General features: G+C 41.4%; 1 protein-coding gene across 2 annotated transcripts in view; it reads left to right on the top strand.

Annotated features, from left to right (window-relative positions):
* PAPPA2 (pappalysin 2) overlaps positions 1–22,663 on the top strand; it is a 294,094-nt gene that overhangs the window by 151,454 nt on the left and 119,977 nt on the right. For both annotated transcript variants that reach the window (XM_084865191.1, XM_084865192.1), the window contains exons 4-5: positions 9,579–9,724; positions 20,438–20,731. In XM_084865191.1, coding sequence (XP_084721317.1) covers positions 9,579–9,724; positions 20,438–20,731 — 440 coding nt within the window. The remainder of the gene's footprint in view (positions 1–9,578; positions 9,725–20,437; positions 20,732–22,663) is intronic.

Below are 22,663 nucleotides of genomic sequence, written 5' to 3' on the forward strand. Positions count from 1 at the left end.
CAGAGGACACTTGTTGAGCAAAATAAATTTGCATGGATAAAAAAAAAAAAAGTCGTGCAGTATTAGCAGCTCATGAGCTGCAAGTCCGTGTCTGTCTGGATGTGGAATAATGCATCAGAAATATACTTTGGTATAGAATAGAAGTCGGCAAGCTTTTTTTGAATAAGGCTAGAGAGTAAATATCCTGTCAGCCATATAAATAGTCTTTCTTGCATTCTTTTCCTCCATCTCCTCCTTCCTCTTCTTTTTTTATAACTCTTAAAAAATGGTAAAAACCATTTTAAATTTACAGATCAGACAAAAGTAGGTGCAAGCAGAACTTGGCCTGCAGTTTACAGCTGTAGATCCATGGTTTTGAGCGCGCGCGCGCGCGCGCGCACACACACACACACACACACACACACACACACACACAAACACGCATGCATACACACCTTTTAGAGACCATTGGTATTGAAAGGGTAATGTGGAGAGTGCTGGGGTGGCAGGAGAAAAATGGAGACATGGCTTAGCTCTAGGTTGCCTGGGGAAAGGGAAATCCATCTGGAATCGAGTATCCCTGGTAAACACAAGTAGACCACAAGAGTGTGAGTCATTGCTAGGCCACAGTCTGAATGTAGTTGCTCAGCCAACACATGATCTGATCCTCAGCTGGCTTCAAAGCATGGATGTCAGGGGCAGAGAGGGAGAGGGATGGAGGAGTGCTCTCTAGACAAACACTGGTCCTGTTCTTCTTAAGAAGAGTGGCTGGAGGGCATGCCTACCGGCCTGCCAACTCTCAGAGAAGAGGAGAAGGTAGGTCAGGGACAAGCCAGGAGGTGTGAGTGGGGAAGGGAGGCCAAGGAAGGTGTTGCAGTGGATGACTACAGAATTCTCTTTCCTCAGCCATTACAACACTTGGAACTTTCAGATGGACAGGAATGGTCTGGCAACTCTCTAGAATCAAAGTTTACAAGTGATCATGCAAAAGGCAAATAAATTCTCCCATCAAAAGTCTCTTCATCAGGAGGCACAGGGATGAAATTTCCATGTGGATGCTTTGGGATTATGAGGCCCTGTCCAGTGAGAAGGTGGAATGAGGAGTCAATGATGACAAGTGGGCCCTGGCTGCAGGTTCAGGCAACTTCTGGGGAAGCTGTGAGAAGAAGCCTTGAAGGATTTGGATCTTCCCATCCTGTATCTCTTTAGAACCAGAGAGACTCCTGGAGTCTATTCTTTAAATGCTTATTATCTGGTGGTCCATTGGAATTAGTTGCCTTATAAAAAAGTCAAATATGAATACAGAAATGGCTGTACCTCCTAGGAAGTGTATACCTCCTAGAGTAAAATTATTTTATTCCTTTCAGGGACTTAATATTGAGAAATATTTAGTCTATCATTAGAAGCAATACTGTACCATGTTAGAGAGAGAACTCTGGAATCAGAAGGATCTCCACTAACATTATAGCTTTCCTCCAGTCACCAGCACAGTACCCTCAGTATCAGTTGGTGGGACCAATGCTGATGTAGTACCCGGGCTTAACCAAATCTGTGGTTAGGACCAATTTTTATTTTTTTTTAAATCATGGATAGTTGTTACTAGAAAAGTTCACAGAAAAAGAACATTCTAGGCTGAAAAAAAAATTTGTGCACCTTCATGGAAGCACGAGATGCAGAGCTATAAGTACTTAGTGGATTTGGAAAATCATTGTAAGAGAAATAATGACCAGAGATGAAGCCATATAGGTAGCAAGGGGCCAGTCATGAGGGGTTTTGAAAATGTATTAAGGCATTTGGATTTCATCTCAAATGCACTGGATACTGCTGGAGTGTTGTAAGTGGGTAAATGGCTTACTCAGATTTCCATAAGGAAGATGGAAGAAAATGGGGCAGACTGGACATAGGCTAGCCATGGACACAGACTAGCAGTAAAAATTTTGCTCAATAAACTATGAAAGAAGGTATGATGGCTTAAAGCAATGACAGAGTGGACTGTGGGAGGGAGGGATTTTAGAAATATTATATATAGAACTTATTCGAGTTGGTGATTGATTGGACATGGAATTGAGAAAGAGAGGACATGGGATTGAGAAAGATAACTTCCATCCAGAGTGCTGGATACAGAGTAATGATTATGCTTGTCTCCAAGACAAGGAAACACAAGAAGAGGAAATGGAAAAGGAGGATGAGTTGAGTTTTAGACTTCATGAGTTTGAGGTCTCAAATATCTAGGGGATAATAACCAGTAGACATTTAATATACTTACCTGGAACTCAGAAGACAAATCTAAGCTAGAGACACACATTTTGGAGTCATCACTGCAAGAAAAGCTGCAGGAGTGAACATGCTCACCCCAGGGAAGTAGAGAGTGATATGTAAGAAAGCAGAGGCAGGGCCCGGGGAGAGCAATGCTTGAGAGATGGGGGAGAGAGAGAAGGTCCCAGGAGAGATATGGGAAGGGGTGTCTAGCTATAGGAGATAAAGCAGGAGAATGCCAACTTACTGAAGCCAAGTGAAGTGCTCATTGATGCCAGAAGCCTCAGAGAGGTCAGGAAGGGAAAGGCAGAGAGGTGTCCTAGAAAGAGGAGCTAGGAGATATTTGGTGACCTTGCAGAGGACAGTTTTCCAGAGGGCTAAGGGTGAATGGACATCTTCATGTTTATATATAATCTAAGCATGTATACAATTTATAATTAACAGAATTTATTATTCTATAGCATTTATAAATTCCACATTGAGGATAAAAAATTCGCTACTGTACTTTTAAATTGCAAGTGACAGCAGAAGTCTTTTACTTACATCTAAGTAGGTGTGATGACTACTGGATTTAGGAGGAGATGAGCATGGCAGTCCTTTCTCAGGAATGCCATCTAAGTGGTCTCCATGTATCTCCCTAGTAAGTGCTTTCCCATTCCCTGTTTTCCCACACTGATATTTCATACCTTCTGAGTCTTCTCAAATTTTTGTCCCCATCACCTCACTTCCCACTCTGAGGGGACCCTTCACCTTTTATTTACTGGGAAAGCAGCCTAGAGGAGCTTCCTCTCAAACTACTACCATCAACCCTCAAAGCCATTTCTTTCTTTTCTCTCACCTCCCCCCCCCCCCCCTCCTATTTCCTCTATCTTCCAGGCGATTCCCAGGAAGTGGTGCTTGAGACAGGAATTTCTCAATATTAAGTCCCTAAAAGGAATTAAAATAATTCTACTCTAGAAGGTACACCCATTTCTGTATTCATATTTGACTCACCCAGACCTGTTCCTTCTCCTATTTTCAGTTTCAGTGAATTGTGCTACCCAGTTACTCAATTTAAAAACTCAGACATTATTTTGGACTCTTCCTCTTCCTCGCCTGGCCTCATCCAATTAATCACCATCACTCCAACACACAAGATGGCTGCCCCCATGTGGTCAAAGATCCTGCTCCCATGTGGACACAAGATGGCCACCACAAGATGGCCAGTAGGGGAGGGCAGTTGGGAGAGACCAGGCCTGCAAGGGAGAGCAGTTGTGGGTGATCAGGCAAGTAGGGGAGGGCAGTTGGGAAAGACCAGGCCTGCAAGGGAGGGTAGTTGGGGGCGATCAACGCTGCAGGGGAGGGCAGTTAGGGATGACCAGGCTGGCAGAGGAGGGAAGTTGGGGACAAACAACTTTGTTAATTGTATATGTAAGGGGAGAACATAAGTAAAACAGGGAGGCCAAAATAAAACCAAAACACAACCAATCAACCAAATAACCTCAAAACCAAAAAGATTAAAGGCATACTTGACATCAGTGGATAAATCAGTTTAGCTCAATCAATGGCATAGTGGTGCTAGGATACTTTGGGGGTCAGAATAAAAGGCTTTGTGTGGCAACTTAAAGGAAATGTAAAGGATTTGATTGTGTAGACCACAGAGAACCAAGAATGACATGTCCAAGAGAAGCATAGGATAACCAAACACAAGTCTATTTGTGGCAGTGTACTCTCTTTGTGCCTAGAATTAAATCCTAGGGGACTATAGTTTCTCCCAGGGAGTCACAGAGTGCTGTTGGCAACTGAAATCTGTCGTCATTTCCCCCTATTAATTGTTGCTAAATCCAGAGTCCTTAATACTGTATTTTAGCAATTGTTATTTTTGTATGCTTAAATTTAAATTTTACATTTGAAACTTGTCAATTTTACCTTTGAGTTTACCCCCATAATCATAGCTTTTTGATATGTATTTGAATCTAACATATCATCTTTCTAATTCAGATAATTTTAAAATGTGATAAAATTACATTGTGTAGATTCTTGCAAGACATTGATTAAATAATTCAGTTAAATCAGGGCAAATACAAAGACCTGATCTCCTGATTTGGTGTGAGTTGTTAGGAATATACAACTATGCATTTCTTCACCATCATTAAGATCTAGCAAGAGATTCATCATGTATCCTGTTGAATCAAGACATATTTTCTCCAAGGAGTCATGCCATTCCAGTAAATCCAACAAAACACCCAAAGCAACAAAAAATAAATGTGATTAATTTTGTGTGATTTCCCCCACCCTCCAAGTGATTCCATGGTAGTTCCAGTCATCACCTCTTTCTTATCTAATTGTAAACATTTGTCTGTTTAATTATGCATTGGGGATACTTCTGGGAATTGATAATTGTGCTTACTAATCTGTAGTTTCCAAATTTCTCTTTTTCCTTTAACGGAACTTGAAATATCTTCCAATTTCAGCCTTTTTGCATCTCTTATTAACCACAGAGTTGAATGTTAATTTGTTATCAGCACCTAAATAGGTAATTTTTTTGGATCTTAGGGTATAATTCTATGATTCAGATTAAAAACAATAACCCTTGCTCCATTTCTTCATCAGCTTGAACGTATTTTCCTGTTCTTCTGCCTTGAGAACTAAAATCAAACATTGTAAACACAGCTGAAATATAATTCTGAATCTGTCAAAATTTAGTTGCAAAAAACAAAAAAGTACTGTAGCTATTTTAACCAACAAAGGAATTTAGTGGTTACAAAGGTTTTGAAAGGGCCAGTGTAGTAGGATTTCATTTGGGCATCTAGAAAGATCTCTCAGAACAACCTCGAAGAACTGGCCAGCAAGTGGAGCCCCTGTCAGAGACAGGAAGGCAGGGAGTGCTGAGGTCCCAGCAGCACTGCTCTGTCTAGATTTGCACCAGCTTCTCCACACCCTCACTGCTGGTGCCTGGGCACCAGGACTCTCGCCCAGCCATGCTGGCAGGCAGATAAAAAAGCAAACAAACAGTCAGAATAAAGGTCTTTATCTCACTGTCACCTTCCACTTCTCACTAGAGCACAGCTGATTAGTAGAATCTCAATCACATCCAGATCCTCTGGGGCAAGGGAATTGGAGAAATGTAGAGCCTAACTTCTCTGTCCTCCAGAGCAGGGAGACACCCAAGAAAGGGGTGAGGAAGTTGTGCACAAGCCAATTCATAGCATCTGTCTGGTTCTTTATGCTGATTTTTCAACCCGTCTTCTGCTCTTACAAATAATTTTGTTCACATGGCTATCATTGTACCTGTCACCTTGTGTTATAACCACCTGTTTACACAGTTATCTTCATCACCACACAAAGTTTCTTGAAAACAACTGTCATGTCTTATACAACTTTTCATTGCCAAAGCCCAACACAGTTGACTCAAAGATTATAGGAAAACCAATTTAAGAATAGAAGACAGAATGTGGGCTTTGGAGTGAGAGGGACTTAGGTTTAAAACTTGCCTCTGAAACTTATAGGTGTGGAGTAAGTGACTTTATCTCTGTAAACTTTAATTTCTTATCTGTAAAATAAAATATGCTAACCTCATAGGATTGTTGTGACCTTCATATGAGAGAATACATATGAAGCATAAAAATGCAAAGAATGATGTTTTAAAATTTACAGATTTTAGAATAATAAGCAAAATAGGGACTAGAATGATTCACAATAAAAAAACACACCACTAAACTCTTTGAAGTCTGCCTTTTTGCCAAGATAAATAATTATTAAAGTGAAAATCATTTATCTAACAATAATTTATTTGCCTCTAATAATAGTCATTATAATTAATTGGGTCCTAGCTATATGGCACATTCCAATTAGAAGGTGACTGATTTTTTTTTTTCATTTGTGGGGAAGGGCAATTAGCAGGTTGCTAACAACTTTAACAAAAGAAGCTTTGGTGGAAGTGATGGAAGTGAAGCTGATGACATCCATGTTACACCAGGCAAGGTTTTATCCCAAAACAGTGGGTCACAGCCATAATATTGGTGAGGCAAGTGTGCATCTATCAGGGGCATGTCAGAAGTAAGAGAAGGCAGCAGTGCACACAGCCACTTGGGATGCCAGCTTCAAGGGGAACTTGTTTCTGAGGCAATTTTTATAAAAATAAAGATGCACCTTCACTTTGGTTGGTCTGAGTCCTCAGGGAGAAAGGTGTGGTATTTCAGTCTAGTGTGTGAAGAGGATGAGGAAGGGGAGATCCTGGCAGGAACTAAGCAGATTCATGCAGTTCATCTCTCGTTTCACATGGTCACTTTGTGACTCTTAATGCTTTTTATAACATTTATGTATGTCATTTTACCTTCCATTGAATATTAAGTTCTTTAGGATAGCAAGTTTGTCTCTTAATAAATCATTTTTGAAGCAAAATTTTAAGCTCTGAATTTATGGATAATATTCACTTTCTCCACCCTAGGTCTGAGCCAGACTCTGGCCACATTAGTGTCAAGCTAAGCTGTTTGTCCTCATTGGCTCTGATGTAAGTCCTAACATGGCATACTTGTGCTGTAATAGGCAAACATTCTATGCCAAAGCAGATATACTGACGTCTGTGTTTTTACTTTTTTTTTTTTTTTTTTGGTTTCTAGAATCATCTGGTCACAAATCCTTATTTCCAACAAAATAAGACATTTTTCTATCCATTCAATTAATGACGGTTTAAACTGTGTTTTGAAACGTCGTCTTCTCTTGGACTTGCTGACTTCTATCTATATTTCCATGGAGTGCAGGAGTTGGAGCAACCACACCCAGTTTGCCACCAGTATGATATAATCACTTTCATCTGGAAGGATACTTTATGGTTGGAGAGAGGGATGGGCAAGGAGAAGAGGGATGTGAGTAGAACCAGTTAATGAGGTTGGTGGTGGAGGAAGAGCCCTGTTGGAGGCTGCTCAAAGGAAATGAGTGGAACTGCTGCTGGGTTGAGAGAGGACTAAAAGTCGGTCGCCAAGACTGGTAAATGGCAGATGGAGGAGCCAAAAACACACTTATAGCCCAAGTAAACCATACCAGGGACAGGAGATTTGGGAAAGTGTGGGAGGGGGAAAGAGAGAGAACTGCCAGATTACCAATTCCTAATGTTAATGGGAGTTCTGGATAGAAACAGGGAAGGGTATGACTTTTATTCCATGGTCCCTGCATTGCATATAGGTGGTTTCTGATTCTTCTTGCTCTTCTTTTCTTTTTCCTTTCTTTTTCTATTTCTCTTCTCTTGTCTCATCTCCCATCTGCCCCTTCTCTACTCTTGTCTTCTGGCCTATTGGGGCATCTCCATGTCAAATAATTATTTGATGTCATCACAGCTTCAAACCATTAATTTATCAAGTCAGGAAATTGTAATTTTTAATGGAGGAGAAAGGGAACACGGATGTGACTAATGTTCAGGGAAAACCAGGCAACAGTCCAAAACACACTGTGTCTCCAGGACGGCAGCAGAAGGAATATCCCTCTGATCACATCTGGCATCACCTCGTGGAACTGGATGATTTCTTGGGGCTGAGAACTATTTTTCCAAGATATTATAACTCTATAAGAAAGTATTTTTCAAATCCCATTTCTCCCAAGAATCTCTGGTTCTAAAACAAAATCATTTTTGTTTTTTATGTTTTATTTCTCTTTTTGGTTCTGTACCAAAGAATACTAAAACAGTCTTTGGATCCTAGCATCATCCTGATCCCCAAAGTTGTGGGTTTGATCCCCTGTGATCAGGGCACATACAGGAATCAACTAATGAATGCCTGGATATTCTCTCTCCCTCCCTCCCTTCCTCCTTCCCTCCCTCCCCCTTTCTCTTAAATCAATCACTAAAATTTTTTTTAAAAAAGGAAGAAAAGCTCTTATATTATGGCCAATGGGTCTTAGCTCTACATACCTACACACCTTTCTCTTTTAAAAAATTCAATCTTTGTGATCTCTATTTCTTGGGTACTCCTTGCTAATATATCCTACACAAAGCATCAATAAGTAGATGGCATCAATAGTGTGGCTGGGAGATAGAGCAAGCAAGAGAAGAAAGGTCATGTTGTCCTAACATAAGCATCTGGGTTGGGAGATTACCAGAATAGCAACAGTGAAGTTTGATCCAACTTTGGTTGAGGGAACGGTCTGTTCAGTTGAAGCTGTGATGAGAACATTCCCCTTTTTGGAGTGCAAACCATGGCCAGCCACTATGGGAAGCATCTAGTGAGTCCTAGGGGCCACTGAGCTCTGGTTTCCTTGTTCCTTCTTAGAATAGCTCTTCAGTGATAATGGCAGCCTCTGTTTGCTTGTGGTAAAGTGTTAAGTTTCACCGTTACCAGGAATATGAAGGTCTTTGACTATATATGAGCATATAAAAAGATCAAATGATTATTTCCTTTTCTTTTCTAATGGGCCATGGGGCATGTGTTTTTAATAGACCATTGATTCGGTAAGTATAAACATAATGTTGCCTAGTGCTTTTAAGATCATCAATAAAGATACTTGGTATCATAAGGTAGTGAGTAGGAGTAGAATTTCTATGATTAAGGGGCTAGAAAAATAAAAAAATATATAATATTTTTTTTTGCAGTAGCTTTATGACACACTCTCTTATCTATCACTCATCTCTCTCTCTCCTTTTAAATCCTCTTTCACTTTCTTTCCTAGCCACTATTCCCCTTTTAAAAAGTAATGTCTGATTGAACCCTGGCCAGTGTGATTCAGTGGCTGAGCATCCACCTATGAACCAGGAGGTCATGGTTTGATTCCAGTCACGGCATATGCTTCGGTTGCAGGTTTGATCCCTAGTGAGGGATGTGCAGGGGGCAGCTGATCAATGATCCTCTCTCCTCATTGATGTTTCTCTCTCTCCCTCTCACTTCCTCTCTTAAATCAATAAAATATATATATATATATATATATATATATATATATATATATATATATATATATAAAAAAGTAATGTCTGGGAAGAAGCATATACTGAGATAAAGATTCAGTTAGTCTTCTGATCTTAATATAGATCATGCAGTGTGATGCAAAGAAGCTGAGACTGAGAGTTAGATGGCCTTCACCATGGCCTGGGATAAATCTCAGGGCAAAGAACTAGGAATCACATTGGGTTTATCTTGAAGAAATCATCTGGGTGTAAAGTGGGGACTTGAATATGACGTCAAATACTGAATGTTAACAAGATGGGGTATTATTGATTCTAGAATAAATATCCAAAATGTCTTCATGACAGCCTGGTCTCTGCCTCTCTGCCCTTCTAAAAGGTGGCACTAGCTGGGAGTGTCTGAGTAGTTGTGGCTGTGCTATTCCCTGAGAGCTGACCCCTTGGTGTGACTCTGACCCTCTCTTGTGCTCTACAGGGCCTACATGAGTGTGAAGGAGCTGAAGGAGGCACTGCAGCTCAACAGCACACACTTCCTCAATGTCTATTTTGCCAGCTCTGTGCGGGAAGACCTTGCAGGTGCTGCCACCTGGCCTTGGGATAAGGAAGCCATCAGTCACCTGGGTAAGTGAAGTGGAGACTAAACATGAATTTGTCAAAATGTTTCACTGCAAACAGGTAAGAGATATCAGAGCAAACAGAGGGAAATATCCAGGATGTTCTAGACCTGTGGTCGGCAAACTGCGGCTCACTAGCCACATGTGGCTCTTTGGCCCCTTGAGTGTGGCTCTTCCACAAAATACCATGGCCTGGGTGAGTCTATTTTGAAGAAGTGGCGTTAGAAGTTTAAGTTTAAAAAATTTGGCTCTCAAAAGAAATTTCAATCATACTGTTGATATTTGGCTCTGTTGACTAATGAGTTTGCCAACCACTGTTCTAGACTAACTCTATAATCTAAGATGTAAATAAAGTGATGACATGGAATGAGATTGATTCTATATGTTGGAGGCATAACACTTAAACCCAATGAATGAAGACCAGAGGAAGTAACAAAAGTAGAAAGAAATAAAATAGAAAGTAAACATTCATTAGAATAAAATTAACAGAATCAAAAGTTTTTTGGGGGAGGGAGGAAAAAAGGATTGATAGACCCCTAGAGAGTGAAAAAACAACCCTGTTCAAGAAAAAATAAATAATAGAGAAGGAATGTATTACCTCTCTGAGGAATAAAGGAGGTAATATTCTTACATATACTTTGACATTAATAGGCAATAAGTATTTTCCACAAATGGTATTGAAGCAATTGGACATCCACAGGCAGAAGAGGAATCTTAATGTGAATTTTACACCTTGTATAGAAATTAACTCAAAATAGATCAGATATTTAAATATAAAAAATAAAACTATATAACTTTAAAAGGAAACATAGGAGAAAATCGTCAGGGCAGGACTACAAGAGAGAGTGAACTTTAAATAACACCAAAAGCATAGTCCATATAAATAACTGATAAGTTGTATTTCATCAAAATTTAAAACTTTTTCTCTGAGTCTGTTTAGACAAAGAAACATCACACTTGGAAGAAATATTTGCACACTATACATCTCACAAAGGATTTGTATCTAGAATATATAACGAACTCTCAAAATTCAACAGTAAAACTGACATTCCAATTAGAAAACGGGCAATACATGAACAAACATTTTACCAGAGAGGAAATACAGATGGGAAATAAGCACATGAACAGATGTTCAATATAATTAGCCATTAGAGAGATTTCAAATTGAAGCCAGGTGTAACTACTCACTTATTAGAATGGCCAAAATAAAAAATACAGGGGGATGTAAGGTACAGCCCAGGGAATAGAGTTGATAAAACTGGAATACATGTGCACATTGATAGGTAGCTACTAGACTTATTATGGTGATAGCATCATGAGGTATGTAAATGTCAAATTACTATATTGGACAACAAATACTGTCTGCCAACTATATTTTAATTTTTAAAATAATGACAGCATTAAATGCTGGTGAAGATGTAGGGACACTGGATCTCTCCTATATTGCTGGTGAAATGTAAAATGGCACAGCCACTCTGCAGAATACTTTGGCAGTTTCTTATAAAACTAAGCAAACATATGCCCTATGCTCCAGCCAGTGGACTCTTGGACAATGATTATAGAGAAATGTAAACTTAAACCGATTCAAAAGCTTTTATATCAAATGGCCTAGCAGTTTTATTTGTAACTAGGGGCCCAGTGCATGAATTCATGCACCTTGAAAGGAACTGTGGGTTGTGAGGCTGTGGTGAGCATAGGGGCACATCCCATCCTCCATCCTGCCTGGCCCCTCCCACCACAGTCTCCTGTTCCCTATGTGCCAGCAGCCCCGCTCCCACCACCTCTCCCATGCACTCCATGTAGTAATTGGGGCCAGCATCAGCAGCAGGTGTGAGCGCCTGGTGGGACCACGGTGCGCCGAAGCAATGAATTTTCAGTAACCACCAGAGCCTCACCCTAATGACAGTAACTGACTTGGTCTGGCGCCCCCATTCACCTGCTCCACCATCCCACCGCAGCTAACACCCACCATGTTCCATGCTCTGCCACCTGCTGCTGACCCCACCATGTTCCACTCATGCCCCCTGGTGGTCAGTGCATGTCAATAGCAACTGGTTGTTTGGTTGTTCCACCATTTGGTCCATTTACATATTAGCCTTTTATTATATAGGATAGTTTCAAACTGCAAATGACAAAAGTGAGTTCAGTGCTAACTGCTTACACCAACTATAGTCCATCTGTAGTACAATGGAATCTATTCAGCAATAAGAAGGAACAAAGAACTCATGCGTGGAATGACTCAGATGACTCTCAAGGGTATTATGCTGAGTAGGAAAAAAATCCCCAAAGTTACCTGCTGTTTGATTCCATCGATGTAGTTATTTTCAAAATGACAAAATTATAGAGACAGAGAACAAGTTAGTGCTTGCCAGGGGTTAGGAATGGGGTAGAGATAGGGTAGCGGGGTATGAGTATGGGTGAGACAAAATGATAGCAGGTGGGTAATCTTAATGGTGATGGAACAGTTCAGTATCTTTTTCTTAAGTCATCATCCTTGGATATATTGAGAGTAATGGAGATGGGGAGAGGGAGGGAAAGAGGGTGGAAGGGAGAGAAAGATAAGAGAGAAACATTGATGTGAGAGAGAAACATCAATTGGTTGACTCCCATTCTTGTCCTGACCAGAGATTGAACCCACAGCCTAGGTATATGCCCTGACCAGGAAGCAAACCTACAACCTCTTGAGCTACCGGGCCAGGGTTCATTTTGGTGGTGGTGTGGTTATACAAAGGTATCCCTGTGATAAAATTGTGTAGAGTTACACATACTCATGTGTGCATGTAAGACCTTGTGAAATCTGCATAAGGTGTGAAACCTCTATGCAGAAGCAGAGACTTGGCATATAGCAGGTGCTTGTTGAATGCTTAGTGAATGAAGAGATAAATGAATAAATGAATGAAGGTATTAAATTTAAATGGTTTCCAGAATTATCTCATGAATTATTGACTCATCATGAATTGCAAAAGAAGCTGGGGATACTTATGTTTTACTCTTAAGCATTTTTAAAAGCCATGTCCCCCTATAGCCTGATAGGTAATGTGATCTTCAGAAGTAGCCTGAACAGCTGAGAGGTCTGACTCGGTGTGAAATGGCTCCTGTTCATACTTCTTCTTGTTCAGTCATCACTGTGATTGAACAAAGAAATTCTTTTTACCTAAACCAGGCATAGAACAGTACAGGCAGCAGGATAACATGATAGGGGAAGACATTTAGGAGTTTCTTTAAAAAACACACACACACATATATTTTTTAAAATATATTTTATTGATTTTGTACAGAGAGGAAAGGAGAGAGATATAGAGCTAGAAAAGTCGATGAGAGAGAAACATAGACCAGCTGCCTCCTGCACACCCCACACCAGGGATGTGCCCGCAACCAACGTACATGCCCCTGACCGGAATTGAACCTGGGACCTTTCAGTCCGCAGACCGACGCTCTACCACTGAGTCAAACCGGTTTTGGCCACACACATATTTTTACTGATTTCAGAGAGGAAGGGAGAGGGGGAGAGAGAGAGACAAAATAATCAATGATGGGAATCATTGATCAGCTGCCTCCTGGTTGGAGCCCACAGCCTGGGGATATGCTCTGACTAGGAATTGAACCTTGACCTTCCAGTTCATAGGTTGACACTCAACCACTGAGCCGTACCAATCAGGCTAGGATTTTCTTAATAGTCTTTTCAAGTCTTGAAATTATCTGTTTGTATCAGCACATAGGACTCCTGCATTTTGAGAGTCAGCTGAGTGACCTAGAAGATAAGTACAGTAGCCATTGTTTGAAGATTGAATCCAAATTCTGATCACCAATGGCTTCAGTGACTATCCTAAAAGACCAAGGTGATGTGTGGTCTTCCTTTGCCATTAATGTCATTTCTGCCATTTAGGGTAATTTTGTACTTTTAATCCTATTAGTAACCCAGGGCATTAATTATTTTTTAAACTAAACTTTTAAATGTTGATACAGTAGTATATTTGCATGTGGAATAATACAAATAGATTCCACAAACTGCATACTCATTTTTCTCAATGATAGTATCTAACAAAACTGTGGTATAACAACACAAATAGGATATTCACATTAATAATGATAATTTCTAAATTGTTGAAAATTTCTCCTCAATTGAGCTGATTTTGGAACTGATTACTTGTTCAAAATTGATAAAAATCAACATTTTTAAGTGTTGGTTGATGACTAGTAAACAAAATGGGAAATGCACATCTTAATGAGGTGAGTGAGTGTCTTTCCCCCTCCAAATTAGTTATTATGTCTGTGGATGACTTATAGCAATTGCTGTAACAAGATAGGATTCAGCATTAGTTATATTGCTTTTTAAAAATTTATAGCTCTAAGTACTGAGAAACTGTTCACATAATTAAGTAAATGTGGGGAGGGAGAAGAATTCTTTTTGACTGAGTTGTTGGTGGGCCAAGGCAGAAAATATAGGAAAAGCAGGAATAAAGGGAGAGCTGGTTTGGTTTTGGATATGTTGAGTTGAGGGTCATCTGAAGGGACTTAAATAGGAGGAGGAGCAGGACTTAGAGGTATACCAGCTGCCGAAGGAGAGAGAGATCTGAGAAAGTTCCCTGTGGCCCACAAATACTGGTGCCTCAGGAATGAACTCAGCACCAGGGCACGCTGGCCAGGTTAGACAAGAGACTTGGTCACTCTCTGGCACCGGAGTTAGACACTCAGGAGTGTCCTGGGCCAACCACCTTCTTTAATTGTTCTAGAAAATGTCTGTCTTGCCAAATAACATTCTGACATCCCAATAAGATCACAAGAACAGGCCCAGTGTGCATGGAACCCAAGGGATATGTGGGAGGGAACTTGAACCTGGCTGGTAATAGGGGTTTAAACATCCAGGATCTACAAATGAGTTCAGATAATGTGGCCTTGTAGGGGGGAAAAATCTTTGAATTATAGAGTAGAATATAGCTTCATATAGATAGGAACTATAATAATTGGCTCTTAGCAAGTTGCCTCTCTGGGCCTTAGTATCCTCATACATAAAATGGGGGTAATAAGCATAAGGAACAGTACCTGGCACATAGCACAGCCTCAGAAATGCTAGCTTCATTAGTAGCAGCAATAACAGCGGCAGTGTAGAACGTTTCGAACATTGTGTGTCTGTGGTTGACCTTCCTGGGTTTGCTAATAGCCTCCCATCTCATTCCTTTTCAACCTGGAGACTTTGCCCTGGAGAGATGTTGGCTTCTTTACAAAGAGAAAAAAAAAAGTGTACTTAGGGGTACAACTGCTTTCAATGGTAGAGCAGCTGATAAGAAGCAAAGGGAGTCTTTTTATCAGTCAGAGAAGAGTGAGTGATGGGTGGCCATTTGTGGGGATGGGTGGCTGTAGGGCAGCATCTGTGAATGTCAATGGACCCAGGGGACCAAGGAGAGCAGCCATCTTGGGGTGATACTGGAGGGACAGCTCTCTGGGCTGGGGAAAGCAAAGCAACAGCTGCGTAGGGAGTGGGCAAGGTGGAAGTAGCAGAGATGAGCTCAGGGGTGGGATACCTTTTCATCACACAGAAATTTGGAGGGGGTTTCTCAGGACAAGCCTCGACTCCTCCTACCAACAGGTTGACGTTGAAGATTAGGGTGTTACATCAATTGTGCCACATTAATGCACAGTGGGGTTGAGGTCTCAGGGGCAGAGGCAGCCAGAGACTTGACAAGCAGGAAGTCTTTGGTAGTCTCTGCCAGATTGCTTTAGTGAGTGCAGGTGCAGAGAGCAGAGGAGGAGGTAGAAGAGTGTACAGGAGGTAAAGAGGGGAGCACTGGTGCACTACCATTAAGTGGTTGGGCCACACACAAAGGAGATAACAACTCCTATCCATGGGTCTCTATGGTGCCTAAGCAGAGGGATTCTTTCCGTAGATGAGGAATGAATGAGGTATGTACACTGGAGATCACCATGTAAATAGGAGGAATTGTAGGATTAGTAATGAGACAGGCTACCTGACATGAACGAGACAGTCTACCTAACATGAACAAGACAGGGATTGGTTTTGGAATCACCCACTGGCTACTGTTGTAGATTATTTCATTGTCAGAAGACAGCATTCAGTAAGTGGGCTTATCCCAGGTTCACTGGGGTTTCAAACTTGGATGAGCACTCTTGGATAGTGAAAATTTTGGACAAAATTACTCTAGGATATAAATTTCATGCCCTGAAATTGGGGTGTCCCAAAGGTAGGATCATGCATTTATAAGTAGTTGGAATAAATAAGCATCTTTATGTGTGATTATTTACATACAAATAACCTTTATCTCTTCTTTTAAACTAGTAATCATTGACTACTTCGTGCCCAGAACAGTGCCTGACATGGAGTAGATGCTTAATAAATGCTAAGTTAATAAATGAATTATAGAAAATATTTCAATACATATTTTGTAGTGCCTGAAATTCTGGCATATAGTAGTGTGTGTGTGTGTGTGTGTGTGTGTGTGTGTGTGTGTGTGTGTGTGTTTGAAGCACTTTCCTCATTCAGAAGTAAGGAAAGAATTACATCATAAATCTTCAATGCCTCAGTAATAGCATCTTTAGTTTTTAAAATCATACTACTTTTCTATGAGGTGGGAGTAGCTGGAGAGCCTGAAGGGCTTGACAGTTGTTAGGTAGTAATGGCTAAAAGTGTATAAAGAAGAAAAAAGATGACACCACACTTCAAAATCTTTATCCTTTACACATCCCTTTCTTGGTTTAGTTTTGCCCAGAATAAGGACTTCCTTTTAATGAGACCACAGACTATAAAACTAAGAAGCCAATTCAAGATTTGGAGATGAATGGTTTCTGGTCTGGTTCTGTTAAAAATGTGCTGCTTTTTCTAGCTCCCATGATTTTTTAAAAAATATTTTATTTCTTTCTCTCCCTTTGTGTATCATTCCATTTCTGCCAGTTCTTTGCTTCTTCCATGGACCCCCCAGCCACTCTTTGGTAGCTTTGTCCCTTTGTGATGAAAAGTGTATTTTGAGGAGTGTTTTTAGCCAATAACTGGAAGTAATTATGTAGACACCTGCACATCAGCCCTCAACCGCCATGTTTTATGGGCATATAATATTCAGCCCTAAAAGTTTTACAGAACTGCTTTAAACTTGTCCTTTTCTCAAACTGCCTTAGGGTGTGTGTGTGTGTGTGTGTGTGTGTGTTTAATGGAAGTGGCTTTGGAAATCATTTTCTTCACCACGTGCCGCTCTGGCTGCCTTGTGCTGAAGCTGGGAAAAGCCAGTTGGAAGCTGCTAATACAGCATCACTTTGGGAGCTTGGCTGTCTGCTACTTAGATTTCATCTTTTAATCAGCAACTTCCCTCTATTTTCTTCCCGTTACCACACAACAACTCTGTCTTACTGTGTTAGCTTGTCCCTGATAATCAAAGCTAAAAGGTCTTCTAAGGAAGTGTGCTCTACTGTCAGTCCATTAAGCAACAGCTGTGTCACACATGGCCACCAGTTGCTAAATCACAGAAGTCCCATTCATATTTCATTCTATGTACAGTCAGTGGCAATGTTCAAATCCCAGTGTATACATTCAGATATGCAAGAAATTAAATTCTTAATTATTCTTCTATAATTGAACTTAATTTCTATTTTGAGTCCCTATGATGTTGAGTGGTAGATATTTACTCTTACTAGTAGTTGAGCTTGTTCTGCCTGGGGCTGTATCTAATGTGTAGATGGCTTACAGATGCCAAGGCCATTTTATGTTCAGTCATCAGGTGAGGCTGGCATCTGAGATGACCTTGCTCCCATCAGGAAACCAACTTCAGGGCGTCACTTGGGGTCTCTCTGTTACCCTTTCCTCTAAGCTCCACTGGTCAGCCATTCTTCTCTAGATCAAGACCATGAACCCAGGAATTCATCACCAGAAGGAGGCAAGATCCCCCACTGTCAGGCCACATGCACTATTTTGAATCTTTATCCTTTTACCAGGGCTTTGGAAAGTTCTATTCAATCTAGACCCACCATCATACATACATTCTCATTATTTTCCTTCTATTCCTTTTTTTCCCCTTCCAGCTTAGGAGAATCTTCTCTAGGCTGAGATGTAGGGGTGACATTGCTAATGTGAGGCAAAACTCACTATATCCTCCATTTATCCACCATGCTGGATAAACCATGGAGGCCTCTCAGAATCCAAATGGCATAGGCTTTGGAAACTATCACAGCTAGAAGAGAACTCCTTCTTTCCTTGCTTTTCACTCTGTTCTGTATTTCTTAGTGAGGCACAGTGGATGAATGAGGAGAATCTGGCTTCTGGAACTGGCAGTGGGAAAAGGGGATGGAGGGAGGGGAGTTAAGGAACCAATGGGGTGAAATACTAGTATTTTTAACTTGTTGCTCTTCTATTCTTACTATTGCTTCTTAGTTTCCCTTGCTTAGGTACTTTTGGTCTTGTCCATAGAAAGCCTTGCTAGACAGGTGTTGGGGAGGTGAACAAAGGCAGAGAGAGTCTGACAGTGTCTTAGAGTAAAGATTGAGGAGCCACGGTATGGTTGAACCCATATTTTGGCATGTCTTCTACTTCCTATTTCAATGTAGCAGGTTGGAGCAGAGAGCACACAGGAAGGGATTCTGTTACAAGGGGGGGGGGATTCTGACCCCCATGTTAACACTATATTTTATCCCTCATCTATGTTTTAATCCTCCAAGATGAGGAGAAACAAAAATGAGCAGTGGTTTTGAATATTATAATATTTAAATATTGAATACTAGAGGCCTGGTACATGGATTCGTGCAACAGTGGAGTCCCTCAGACAACCAGGCCTACAGGGAAGGGCCATTGGGGAGGACTAGACCTGCAGGAGAGGACAGTTAGGGGTTACTAGGCCTGCAGGGAGGGCAGTTGGGGGTGACCAGGCTGGAAGGGGAGAGTGACTAGGCTGGCAAGGGAGGGCAGTTACGGGTGACCAAGGTGGCAGGAGAGGGCAGTTAGGGGCAATTGGGCTGGCAGGGGAGAAGTTAAGCGTCAATCAGGCTGGTAGGAGAGTGGTGGTTAGGGGGTGATCAGGCTGGCAGGCAGAAGTGGTTGGGGGCAATCAGGCAGGCAGGTGAGTGGTTGAGAGCCAGCAGTCCGTGATCAGGCCTAAACGGGCAGTCGAATATCCCTCCAGGGGTCCCAGATTGGAGAAAGTGCAGGATGGGCTGAGGGACACTCCCCCCTTGCACAAATTTCGTGCACTAGGCTTCTGGTATTAATATAAAATAATCCTGGAAAGTGGCAATTGTACTTTCATTTCATTATTCTTATGAAGTCGCTCCTGGGAAAGGAATACACAGGCCCCTGAAAGGTGGGGTTCCCAGGTCTTCAGACCCTCCTTGGACTGACCATTTGGGGGACTCAGTTTTTATTATTTACCATGTCTTGTTCCTTCTTCATGAAAAGAAGTTCTCACATTTGTCTTTAGATTTTGGACAGCAAGCTTTTATGCTTCACATAGACTTTGGCATGAAATGCATGTGTGTGGGGGTGAATGACTAGGACCCACTCCTCTAATCTTATATAATAAAAGCCTAATATGCTAAGTGTCTGGTGGTCTGTTCAACCAATCAAAGCATAATATGCTAATGATATGCTAAGGCCGTTCAACTGCTTGCTATGACATGCACTGATCACCAGGCCTCCTGTGGTCCCTCCCTGGCTAGCCAACCTCCCGCATTCCTCCCTGGCTTCAATGGTGCAAGGGTGGGGTCCCTCAGCCTGTTCTGTGCCCTCTCATGATCTGGGACCCCTCGGGGGATGTCAGAGACCTGGTTTCTGCCTGATCCCGTAGGAGAGAGGAAGGAGGGGACAATGTGGTAGAGAGAAGGCCACGAGGATTACTGGGCAGTGAATCTTGCTCCTGGGAAAACCCAGGACAGATCTGAGAGCAGAATGTCTGAGCTGCTCTTTCCTAGCTCTTTCCCTTTGCCACCAGCTCCAGGAACATGGAAGTCTTGGAACACATAAGGCTGAGGTGGTGACAGTTCATGGTAGCCACATTTCTTCACATGATATTTATGATTGTCTTATGCAGAACTGCATGTTAGCTCTTAGTGGCCCTGAGTGAGCACAGGAAGGGAGCCTGGGGTTGAGCCCTGATAGCCCCTCATTCTATAGATGGTGAGTGTCCAAGAGCAGAGCCATGGTCCTATAGCAAGTTAATGACAGGATCACATTCCAGTTCCTTAAATTCTACCCCAATGTGGCTTCCTAAACTCAGACTCTCATGGACAGAATTACTGTAAGAGGTCCAGGACCTCGGGTTTTTCCTTAATGAGTATTGTACAGAGCACTTCCTCCTAAATTAGCATATGCAACATTCTATCTAACACACATATGGTAGCCAAGTTCTTTACTATATGTTTCATGCAGATGATTTGGGGGAAGAGGTCCCATCTCTTCAGAATAAAAAAAAAATATTACTATCAGTAGTGTGTTAAAAGGCTTATGTTTTCATTAGAATTTAAGCACTGTCTTGTTAAATTTACATTCTCCTGTTTAGGGATTGTGCATTAGGAGTATTAAAGCAGGCTAATTTTTAAGTTGATAATTTTGTATGGCCCACAAATGATATTATAAATATCCAAATGGCCCTTGGAAGGTAAAGGTTTCCCACCCCTGCCTTAGAGGCTGACATTGAACACTTGCTAATTTATAAGAAGACATAACTAAGGATCAGAGGGCTGCCATTCCTCAAATGCTCAGATATGTCTTCCAAACCTTCTATTACAGGTGGCGTTGTCCTCAACCCAGCCTATTACGGAATGCCTGGCCATACCAACATCATGGTCCATGAGGTGGGGCATGTCCTGGGACTCTACCATGTCTTCAAAGGGGTCAGTGAAAGAGAATCTTGCGATGACCCCTGCAGGGAGACAGTGCCCTCCATGGACACAGGAGACCTCTGTGCTGACACTGCGCCCACTCCCAAGAGTAAGCTGTGCCAGGACCCGGAGCCTACCAATGACACTTGCGGCTTTACCCACTTCCTGGGGGCTCCATTCAGTAACTACATGAGCTACACAGGTATCAGTCTCAATGTACTTGCTTTCAATGAAGATGATGTGGGGAGTTTGGGGGCTGTGAGAATGGATGTGCAGGAGGTGGAGAGGATTTTCAGGCAGTCATTTATGCCCAAGCATTGAAGTATATTTATCATGAGATATTCTTCATATCTTTGAAGAACTTAAAGAAATTTTGAGATATGTAGGGGTCTCATTGACTAGATTTTCTGTCACTGGAGATGAAAAGAAAAACACTGCTACAAAGCTTTCTTGAGCTGCCTTTGACTTCTACAACCTGAGTATTCCTGTTTTTGTCCATGCTCTTGGGCATTTACTTCGAAAGAATCTAATAGTGATGGGGACGAGGTTTCTGGGTCAAGGTGGCTCTTTGTATTATTTTTGAAGTTGGTAAAAAAAAAAATGGCCTTCATTGATGTTAAGCTCAGGATATCTTTTCATTTTATGTTAAAGTATCATATTCTCTTCTTCTAATACTAAGCAAGTGCTGATTACCTCCCTTCCCCAAATGGTGCCATCTCATTTAAAAAATTATAATTTCCTGGCCTTGGGAACAACTGTATTGTCTGGTCTTGTTATCCTGGATTATTTTTCTTCCTTGTCCTTTGACACCTTCCTCATTTTTGGCCAAAAGTGATACTAGTCATAGTATTACTCCTGATAATGGACTCAAATTTATCATTTATTACTAAAATTAAGGACAGGTTTGAAATAATGACTTATTCCAATGTTGAAGGAAGGAGGTGAATTTTTTAATAAGTTCCATGGACTTGTTTGGTGATAAGTTCTAGAACTATCAAAAAAATAAAAATAAATCAACCATAGAACACTGCTATGCCTTTGGAGGGAAGAAGAGGTAGTGAGCTGGTCATGATCAATAAATTTTTATCCAAGTCGCATTTCAGTGTATAATTGTGGTGCATCACATTCATAAGGACCAGCCTTCCTTCTTCCCTCAACAAGGTCACAGGGCAGAGCAACCAGACAGTGGGCTGCAGAGGGCAGAGCTATTTAAGTCCTGCTTTTCAGGTGGGCAGAGGAAACATCTAAGAAGCAGGGTGCAGTTCTGGCCAGTGTGGCTAGGTTGCTTATTTGATTCCCAGTCAGAGCATATGCCCTGCTTGTGGGCTTGATCCTCAGGTGGGAGTGTGCAGGAGACAGCTGATCAATATTATATTCTTACATTAATGTTTCTCTCTCTCCCTGTCTCTTTCTGCAACTCAATAAAATATATTTTGTTAAAAGAAGCAGCAGGGGTGAGTGTTTGGTGCGCTCTTATTAAAAAAGGAGTTCTTACCATTTGCAACAGCATGGATGGAACTGGAGAGCATTATGCTAAGTGAAATAAGCCAGTCAGAGAAAGATAAATATTCACATGATCTCACTTATTTATGGAATATAATGAACAACATAAACTGATGAACAAAAATAGATCCAGAGACAGAGACACATCGATCAGACCTTCAAACCGAGGGAAGGTAGGGGAGGGTGGGGGTAAGGAGGAGAGATCAACCAAAGGACTTGTATGCATGCATGTAAGCCTAACCAATGGACACAGACAGCGGGGGTGAGAGCATGAATGGGGGGAGGATGGGGGAGCATTGGGGGGGATAAGGACACATAAAATTTTTAAATAAATAAAAAAATAAAGATAAAATTAAAAAATGTTTTTTTTAAAAAAGAGGCCCTGAAACTAAGATAACTCCCTTTCTACCCCTGGGGGGAAAGATCAAATAGGGAGATTTTACCAGTTCGGAAAGTGAGGTGGGGACCACAGTTCCAGTCCTACTGCCTCCTTGACATTAGGCTCTGTCTCCCCTTGAGCATCTCCACTGAATATTCACTCACCCTCGCCAAAGTCACTGGGCATGGAGCAGGTGTCTGCAACTCCACAAATGTTCCCGAATAAAAAGGCATATGCTGAAACACTGCCATC

The sequence above is a fragment of the Pipistrellus hanaki genome, assembly GCF_964339955.1.
Source record: "Pipistrellus hanaki genome assembly, chromosome: 18".
Classification (NCBI taxonomy): Eukaryota; Metazoa; Chordata; class Mammalia; order Chiroptera; family Vespertilionidae; genus Pipistrellus; species Pipistrellus hanaki.